Source organism: Doryrhamphus excisus, chromosome 13 (genome assembly GCF_030265055.1).
Source record: "Doryrhamphus excisus isolate RoL2022-K1 chromosome 13, RoL_Dexc_1.0, whole genome shotgun sequence".
Lineage (NCBI taxonomy): Eukaryota > Metazoa > Chordata > Actinopteri > Syngnathiformes > Syngnathidae > Doryrhamphus > Doryrhamphus excisus.
This window is the reverse complement of record NC_080478.1, coordinates 15,544,644-15,554,641: the sequence shown is the minus strand read 5'-3', so window position 1 is coordinate 15,554,641 and position 9,998 is coordinate 15,544,644. Positions and strand designations below refer to the sequence as shown.

Genomic DNA, 9,998 nt, shown 5'->3' with positions numbered 1-9,998 from the left:
TTTTACGCGTGAATTTAAGCGAGAAAATGTGACTCGAAGGGCGCAACCAATACATTACTCCACCTACACATTTTGTCCAATGGGGTGTCTGTGAAGGCGTAACTTCCTGTTTGTGGGTCATATGATCAAATGTAACTCGTGCAATGTAAATACCACTGCAGTACTTGGACTTGTGTTCATTTTACATGATTGTTGGATGTTGGTGTAAGTAACAGTTAAATATCCTTTAGTTTCAAAACTTTCATTCCATTCCAGCTATCGTTTTGTGGTGGTATATCTTGCTCATGCTCTCAACACGGTTAGCTACTTGGGGCTCATCGAGTTTTTAATTTAAGTATCGAGGAAACTTGCATTTTGTATCTGTTGTAATTGTTGTGATTTGCTAACTGGTAAGGCACCGATAGCACATAATATAAAGCTATTTACCAGCTATGCTTTTCTCGAGGCTCTACTTATAGCAATGTTACAAAACCATATTTTAGCGATGACAGTGAGCTTACGTCCTTTTTAAAAATGCATTTTTTCATATGATGTGTATTTTATACGTGTTGGTTAGGTATATTACTTCTTCATCTTCGGTTTCGTATCGGATTCATATTGAGTGTTGGACCACAAGTCAATATGTGAAATTAAGTACATCTTCAAGCCTTTCAGACTCATGGAACGTAGCTATGGAAGAAGATCAAAGCTATATGGGATATAAATTTACTTGAATATACACCTGTAGACGGAATTTCATTAAAACGGAATTGTTCCACATTTTCCCCCCCTCAGAAATACTAAATGTCGTGTTTGCATTGTGGTTAGTGTGGTGTTAAAAGGATTATAACAGCGTGCTGTTGCATTTAAGTGTGAGGCGTATACATGAATGAAAATAAACACTCGACTTGTAAATTGATACTCAGTTGACTTATAAAACAGGTTTCCACAGCGATCACAGGTTTTGTCTTGACTCAACGTTATATTATCCTGTATAAAATATGCTCTAACGTGTTTAGTATTTGTTATGAAGTAGAATTAATCACTGACTTAATTTTTCTAATTCCCAAATTATTTAACATTGTTACTATTAATGTTTTTTTAATTGAATGTGGTGTTATGGTGGTAATTGTCTTGAGCAGTTATTCTTTTGCTTTGCAGGTGTCAAGCACATGTTTGTACTGGGTTGACAAGCTGGTAACTAACTTTCTTCCAACGCCATCATGGATCCTGGGGAGACCGGCCACTTCCCACCCTCTGATGCCCCCTCCCATGCTACTGCACAATACTTCCCCTGGGATCTTCGCTACCAACTCATTGGCATGGGTTTTGCCTTCTATGCAACAATCTTCATTGTCTCCCACCTCCTGTCTGCAGCACTGTCCCACACCTACACCTCTCTTCTCGTTAAAGAGAAGGTTTTCTGGAACCTGGCAGCTACCCGGGCAGTATTTGGCATCCAGAGTTCAGTAGCTGGTCTCAGAGCTCTCACTCAGGACTCTGTGTTGAGCAGAGACAAAGTCAGAGGACAGGAGTACTGGTCGTGGTTCAATGTCCTCACAGCCACAGGGTTCTTTGTGTTTGAGAATGTAGCATTTCACACCTCTGGTTTGATATTTCGCTCACTTGACCTCCCACTGGCAATGCACCATTTCTTCGCCTTGGCAGGATACGCAGGAGCAGTAGTGTCTGATGAGATGGGACACTTCCTGCCAATGGTGACGCTGCTACTGGAGATGAGTACACCATTCACTTGTATTTCCTGGATGCTTCTGAAGGTAAGAAGATATTACATCACTCACACTTTATGAGTTGATCTGTATTTTTTTTTTTTGAATGAGTAGAACTGTTGACTTGTTCTCCTTTTCTGTTTTTAGAATTGAGAAGTTGTATGTGTGTTTCTTTGTTCCTTCTGTTCCCTCGCATTATCAAACATACATTGTTGTTCTTAACTCAACTTTATGGAAATTACTTTACATATTTAGATATGATTTGGTTTTACATATGGTTTACATATGAATGTTGCAATCCAGGGTTTTATTGTCAGGTGCACAGGAAAGAAACATCTCTCCCTGTACAATGAAAATCTTACTTTGCTGTACCGGCATGAAAAGTGTATAAGTATGAGAATTATAAATAATAGTGTAAAAGTGGAAGAACAATCAATCAAGATAAATATTAAGGCATAAAAATAGTATATACAAATGAAAGAACTGCATTCTTTGGTGTCTGTACTGTAATGGTTTTCTAGTCTGTGATGTGCTGCAAGCTTCTCCACATCCGTCCAGAGTCAGCAGTGGAAAAGAAGCCATCCCGCTTCTCCCTATACTGTCTCTTTGCTGCTGAAATCACTTTCCCCAATCCGTACTTGGTAGCCTCATTGAGGGTTTGAAAGTATCAGAAATTATATGCTGTTATCTCATTAACTCGACAACATGTCTATGTCGAATATCTCCTCCAAGTCCCATTAATCTGTTTAGAGAGCAGGGGTGCGTTCAATGCTAAAGAGTGATCATATTGTTTGTAATAACAGCAGAAAACAAAGCAAAATACATTTAGAGTTGTCCCTCACTTCATCATGATTTCAATACTGCTCACTTCTGGTCATGTTACGGCGACTGGTCGTTGAAGTAATCATTTTTAAAAAAAAAAGCAATTGTTTGCTAGTCCACATGGAAATGACGAGCCGGCGTTTTCAGATTTTCCCACTCTGGAATACAGTTACAGGGAACCCAGAACTGAAATGATGAAATACTTTCCTGTTTTGACCTGAAAATGTTTCTGTGTGGATAGCCTCTGAAGCACTCGACTTGAGGGCTAAGTATGCAAAAATATTTAATTGTTTCAGCTTCTCATCCAAAAGCTAAGAAGAGTTTTGGGTGGTGTTCTATTACCGAGACGGAAATAATTTTGTTGAAAACTTTTAAGAACTGCCATCATATCTCAACCTTGCCTCTCTCACTCTCTCTTTGCTAGGCCGGCTGTGCCCGCAGCCTCTTTTGGAAAGCCAACCAGTGGATGATGATCCACATGTTCCACTGTCGCATGGTCCTCACATACTACATTTGGTGGATAAGCCTGACCCACTGGGAAGGAATCACAAAACACATGGCCCTGTCTATGCGCCTCATCTTCTTCAGTGGCCTGACTCTTCTTACGCTTATCATCAATCCATTTTGGACGCACAAGAAAACCATGCAGCTGCTCAATCCTGTCGACTGGAATTTTGGTAACAGGCTGGTACCTGAGAAAAATATTACCGGGAACCAGGCAGATGTTCCTGTGAAACCCCATTTAAGCTAAGGAGGAGTCCGTTTCTGCATATTTTTTTACATTTGCTTTTTGTCTTAACTTATTTTTAAAGGTTCCATTGAAATTTATCATGGACTAATGGGTAAATGGTTGGGTGAAACTACCTGGACCTTCTTACCTACCTTTTATTTCGACATAAGTTAAAAAATGACTTGGATGTTACACTTTGTATGAATTATCCTTTGAAGTATTATCTGAACTGACCATTTTTATTTTCACATATGATTCATTAATTGATAAATGACAGCACAAAGAGACTGGGTCTGTATTAGGTTTTAGGTATTAGGTGATAAAAACACCACAATAGAAGAAAATAGAAAACCATGTTTGTATAAAATACAAAACATGGAGTAACATCCAGATTGGGCCACTACTTGATTGATCCTTCTTACGATGCAGTTATTCAGATCTGTTTTGGTAGTATAGGTGACATAAATGCAGTGGAATTGGTTATTTGAGTTCTTTTTAACAGTATTTTTTCGGTGTTTCTCGTTGTCAAGAAACAAAGATCTACAGAGACATATCTGAACCAGTGTTGATGCAGACTAAGCAATACTAAAATGAAATATAAGCTAAGTTTGGTTGCGCGGGTGTGCAAAGTGTTATTAATTATTTCCAAGAAGCACTGGAAATACTCTTTTTGCTGGCTAAGTTGTCCAGCTGGTTAACTGCAAACCTGTGAAACAATAGATCAAACTGTAAGCCTCAATTCAGAAATGGAGACGGCAACTAAATGATTGATCAGTTGGGTCTCCATCTTATAACCTCAATGTCACGGCCCACTGTCTTATTACATACAGCATCTTATCACTGTTTCTCTTGAAGTTGTTACAATAACATTGTGTTTTTTTCTTCCATATAAGAGAGTATTCTAAATTGGTATTAACAGGCGGGGAGAAGGTTTTCCTGTTACATGTCTGCCATATGCCAAAATCACCACCTTTGTCTTTTGTATTATGAAATGTGTTCTTTTGAATTGGTGTTACCAAATAAAATATCTGCTGACACAGCAAAATTGCTTTGTTCGAGCGTAATAAGAATACAAGCCAATGTTATTGTCCAGTTATTTGCAGTGGTGTCACTGAGTTTTAAGGATTTGAGGGTGATTATATATATATATATATTTTTTTTAATTTATTTATTTTTTTCCTTTAATAAATCAGCAAATTATTTAGGGGGTCTTAAGAGGATTAGGCCTAACGAGGACACTAAACAATAGCATAAAAAGTATTCAATACAAATAACTAATACATTTATTAAATTCAAAGAACATAGTTGTATCGTATATGTTTTTTTATTATTTATAATCATTGTGTTAATGAATAGTTTCCAGAAAGACAAGAGACAGAACAAATAAGTAAGTTTGATGATTATGTTGTGCGTCATGACTATTTTAAGACGAAGATAATATAAGTAATATATTCATACATAAGTCCAACATCTCCGGACAGCTGTGCAGTGCAGTGCAGCGCCACCTCGAAGGTCACGTGGTCACATTCCAGTCCTCCAGCAGAGGAAGACGTTGGCGATTTGATTGACGTGGTAGCTCAGCCAACGAACACTAGCTAAACTCACTCATTGACCAATCAGATGCAAACACTAGACGGAGGGGTAGGTCCTTGAATGGAGCCAGTTTGCATCGAAGGAAGAAGCCAAGTTAAAAAGGACACCAGGCGAAAGGATACTGATGTCTAGTCGCTAATGTCCAACATAACTTTTAACAGTTACAGGATTACTAGAGAGGGCTAGAGTTGGTTAAAGTCGTGAAATGGTGAGTGAAAGATTTGTTGTACTGCTTTCGACAAAGTTATACATACAAAAGTTTTTTTGTACCTTTTTTTGTACCTGCTAACGTGAGGTTCAGGTGTGTTTGGTCAGTCTAAATGGGAACATCTCGGTTTACTGTGTATCATTTGAGGTGTTTTAATCTGTGTGTTGGGACATGGATATAACGTGGCGCCTCAGGTTGTCATGTTGCCAACGCCGTCCAATAACATTACCCAGTGGCAATGTGTCCGAAAATAAGACTGTTATGTTACTTTAGGTCCTACTCATTCATGCTTTACAATGTTCCATTTATAGAAATGGGGGGCATAGAGAGCCATATTGTACTGCTAACTACAAATAGCAACGTTTTTTTGCCTTTGAATACACTTATACCTTATACTATCATAAGAGCGTTATAAAAAAGTATATATTATTAAGAGTAATTCATACAAACAAGGTCCAAGAAAGCTGAAATAAATCACTTTACCATGCAGTGAGGAAGTGTGGTCTTCAATGTGAAGTCTGGAGCTGCCTAGACAACAACAAATTCATGTAGTCATGCATAGCATTCCTTGGTTTTCAGATCCACTCATCTGGAAGATGTGTCTTCACAGGTAGTCGAAACCTGACTTAATAATTTCCAATATTATGAACACATAAATTCTATGGTGGTGTTGTGTACGCTGACGAATGATCCAAAACCTAAAACACACAAGCACCATAAAACAAATACAGTAGGAAAATGCAAATGCTGCAATCACATACAAGTGTATGGTGCAATGAAATGCAAAATAACAATACTACAAATACCAAATGCATACACAGATTGCTGCATGTTCACAGAACATAACAGAAGATAAGCAGGGGATGCCCGGAAAAAGGTGGCTGACTATTGAAGACTTTTTAAACACTTGGTCTTATAATATTATACAATGACAATATTATAGAGCAACCGATTTAGATACCTAGGTTTGGCATCTCTGGTAACCTGGCAATCTTGCGTTTTCTTCTCTCTTTCTTCTCTCATGCAATTTTGTGTTTTTGGATGTTTTCTGTTTGGAGTGTATGTACATTTCTGAGTGTTTGGCCCTACTGCTGAGGCAGCTGTAGGAGTCTTCACTGTCAATTTGTTTAGCAAATCACTGTGGTGGCCTGGCTGCAACTACAAATGTTCTACCCCCCCTCTGTAAACATCTTAAGTGGGCTGCTTGAGAGTACAGGTATATTTTTCCTTGCACATTATAAATAACTCAGTCATGAGTTATATTTGTTGTGGATCAAAGGTGAGGTTTTAGACACCACTTGGACATAACTGTAACCGAATCCTAACCTGTAAATGTCACATTTAATTTGCTGTGAGACGTGCTGACGCAATAACTTTGTGCAACCTGACTTTGTTTGTTGAGTTTGTTTGTGTTTGGTCAACCCCAAGCCACCTTCACACATGTTAATCCTTATATGATGGCTTTATGAACCAAACATCCATTCAGAAATGACATAAATGTGCTACCTTCATATACTGTATTACAGTACACCAACAATACCATGTTTTATGGTTCCATAATATTGTGGCTTACAGTACCAGCTCAGACAAAAGCACTCTAGGAGAGGAGAGAGAGTGACGACATGTCAGTCCCTGCTAGAACTGAAGCTCCCATTCAAAGTGGGTGTAAATACACTTCTCTATGCATTCAGCTTTGCAGAGGACATTCTCAGCCACCACAGGATGAGTAAGGGCAAGGGTCAATCTTGATTTCAGAAATGCCCTTTTCCCATCCCTTCAAATTACTGCAATGATGTAGTCATGATGCTAGCGATTTGTTGCAACAACAAAAAATCATGAACAATAATCGACTAAAATAAGACTTTCTATGTAAGACAGGTTATACAGGTACATAATTAATTCACAAATAAAAATCCAAAGAAATATGGCAAAGTGCAAAATGTGAAACTCTGGACTACTGCAATCAGTGAAATTATGAACTGGGCTCCGTCAGCACGGCATTCATGGATGCAGCACGGACAAAACATATTAGATTAGAAGTATTAAAGGAAAACACCATATGTCCCCCCTCGCATACCAGCAATGTCATTGCAAACTGCATATTTACAATCCAAAGGCAAAAATTTCACACCACTGTGCTAGCAAGGTTGTTGCTCTGTGGAGGACGTCATTACTTACCTGCTAATATTATTATTAGCAAATACTGACATGAACCAATATCTCATTTTATGTCAATGTTGGCCTAATAGCAATTTTACCAAATAGCTACTAATCCACAGCTCGCTGCTCTAAGTGTGTTTCTGACATCATGTTGAGCTCTCAGTGTTTGGTGTGGCTTACTGGGTGGGCAGAGACCAGTTCAAAGGCACATCCAAGACTGGCATTCTTCCACAATTGCCTAATCTTTCATTAGAGACCGGAATTAGTCTGGGCCTTGTTAGTGTTGACTCCAGTGTACCGCGCATGTATGGTAAACACTATAATTCTGTAATGTCATTGTCATTTCAAAGGCAGTCATAAAACATGACATCAGAGCCGGAAGGCGTGCAGTCCTTTCTTATATCTGAAGTATCACATCTCGCTCTTCAAAAGACAATACTGCAGGCCAAGTGGATGTCCGCTTATCCACAGCAGTGGCCCTCACAAGTATATTAGCAAATGATACCCGATACCACCTCTTGTGGTATTGTTCACGATATTAGACTTTTGATTTTGGTCCAAGGATATATTTAGAAAGCCCTGCTGCACTCCTGAGACTTCCCCGCCCTACTTGAGGTCAGAGTGGGTGGTGAAGTGTTTGGCTCAGATGGACTTGATGGTTGATCTCAGTCAGAACTGCAAAGTTTCTATGCTTACTTTAGTTGCTGCTGCCTAAGGTGATCATCTGCAATAGGCACCGTTATATGTGGCAGTAATTGGGAATATTGTTCATCGCTTTGCTTCAGATCCACTCAAAAAAAAAAACTGTGCTGTATTCCAAGTGCTTTTGTCTGAACCACCTGCTCCCACTACAGTCCAGGTCAGGACAAGGAAACAAAACAACAGTAAGGGCTTAATAAGGCTGCCAGTTGGTTGGTCTGTTTCCTCTTCTGACTTGGAACTCGAATTGCCTCCCTGGTTTTGTTTATTCAGGAACATTTTCTACCCTGGCTGTTTGTAAAAAGATGTGGTTTTGGAGATTTGGCTCCTTTGGTTGTCATTAATCAGCCATATCACCGGAATTTAGACCACATAACGTGATGATGTAATGGTGAAAGAATGAGATTTTAATGTTGGTCTTGAAGCGGCTAAATGAGGGTGCTGCAGGCAACTTTCCCGTCTTCTCTCTCAAGCATTTTCTGCAATGGACTTTAGACAAATTTGTTGACTCTTAGGCTCATGGTTTTAACACAGCCTGATTACTATAATCCTGGCCAAAAACAAAGACTGGGACACACCATTCAATTCAACGTTTCTGAAAAGACACTCACTGCCAGCACTCCGTACCAGCCTCACCTCCAGGCTTGGTTTTAGGGCTTTCAGCCCATGTGTGGAATGCCACTTGTCATTAAGTGCACCAAAAAAACACACTGGAAAACCAAACTGGGCTTTTTGTTTTTTTGTGAGTGGGCTCCAGATGGTGTCAGGGGATGTGGGCTGATTGTCATTGTTTCTGAATATTTGTCATAAACCCATATGATTATTGTAACCTAGCCCTGAAAAACAGCACAAAACACTGATGTAAACTGATTTTTAGGTTGGAAACTGCTGTGTGAAAAGGCTTTTCATTCTACAATAAGCGCATTTCTGAGGTCAGAAGTCACGAATGTTTTGTTCTCTAGTACATCGCCATGTTTGATGGCAATTAGGTTTTCTAACACAACAAACGTATCCCTTTATGCATTTACTAACTCTTAAAAATGGAAATTTCTCAACCTGAAGCACGGTTCACTTAATGAAAGAGGCAGTTTGCGTTTGTCTTGTCACCAGTCAGTTGCAGGGTATACACAGACTGCCATTCACACTCACTTTCACATCAGCAGTCAATTTAAAGCCTCCAATTAACCTATGATGCCTGTTTTTTGGACTGTGGGGGTTCTGATCCAAAACCGACATATCACCAAACTGTCATTGTAGAAGTCATTTTCATGCATTCTGTTGTATCAGTGGATGTTCTCCTTGTCATCATTGACATTTTAAATACAAGTAAGTAGAAAAATGCAGCTGTACAATTTATCTGCATTAAACCAACAGGCCAGATGTTTGCTTGTCTGAAGCTGTTCAGTGATCCTAACATGTAACGACATGCTCTGCTAAGTCTGTCATTAACACAGGGTGGATTTTACTTGTCTTCCGCCCTACCTTCACTCTCTGACATAAGCTTTGTTTGTAGCTCAGCACAATTTTGACAGTTGCTGACGACATTTATTGACATAGAGAGGATGTGATCGTGGAAAGCAGTGTTTTGTTTTCCTGAAGAATTAAATAAAACATGTGAATCTATATGAGGCACTCAAAACACGAGTTTGCTCTTCTTCGCTATGTAATTTCTCTTTCCTCTGCTTCATGAATCAAACCCAAGCATTTCATAGCTTCCTTTGCCCACCCTTCCTTCCCTTGCTCCCCAGACCTTGAATAGATAGATGAGTCACTCTGTAGACATTTTATTTTGTTAGGGCTTGACTGTTCATCTTCACACCAAAGTGTGAGTTTCATCGGACAATGTACACTTCCCATACGTGAGGTGTGATTTCATGCATAAGCTAAACTGAGCAGTGTGTGAATGTAAATGAACCATGCTCAAGTGCAGACCAAGTATCTTTTCTGAAACATTTTTGGTCCAGACCAAGTATGAAGGCACCCTAAGATAGTACATATGCATTATACCTGTTCCTACTACAGTACAGTATATGCACATAGAGAGGACAGTTGACGTAGTTGTCTATGACCATGCATT

General features: G+C 39.2%; 2 protein-coding genes across 5 annotated transcripts in view; both read left to right on the top strand.

Moving 5' to 3' along the window:
- The first annotated feature begins 101 nt into the window (after positions 1–101).
- On the top strand, positions 102–4,306 carry cln8 (CLN8 transmembrane ER and ERGIC protein). Its single transcript, XM_058090522.1, has 3 exons — positions 102–204; positions 1,141–1,757; positions 2,956–4,306. The coding sequence occupies exons 2-3, from the start codon at positions 1,203–1,205 to the stop codon at positions 3,280–3,282; spliced, it is 882 nt and encodes a 293-aa protein (XP_057946505.1). The 5' UTR covers positions 102–204; positions 1,141–1,202; the 3' UTR covers positions 3,283–4,306.
- Positions 4,307–4,917: 611 nt separating this feature from the next.
- arhgef10 (Rho guanine nucleotide exchange factor (GEF) 10) overlaps positions 4,918–9,998 on the top strand; it is a 39,403-nt gene continuing 34,322 nt past the window's right edge. For all 4 annotated transcript variants that reach the window (XM_058090864.1, XM_058090863.1, XM_058090862.1 and 1 more), the window contains exon 1: positions 4,918–5,062. The gene's annotated coding sequence lies outside the window, so the exon portion shown is untranslated. The remainder of the gene's footprint in view (positions 5,063–9,998) is intronic.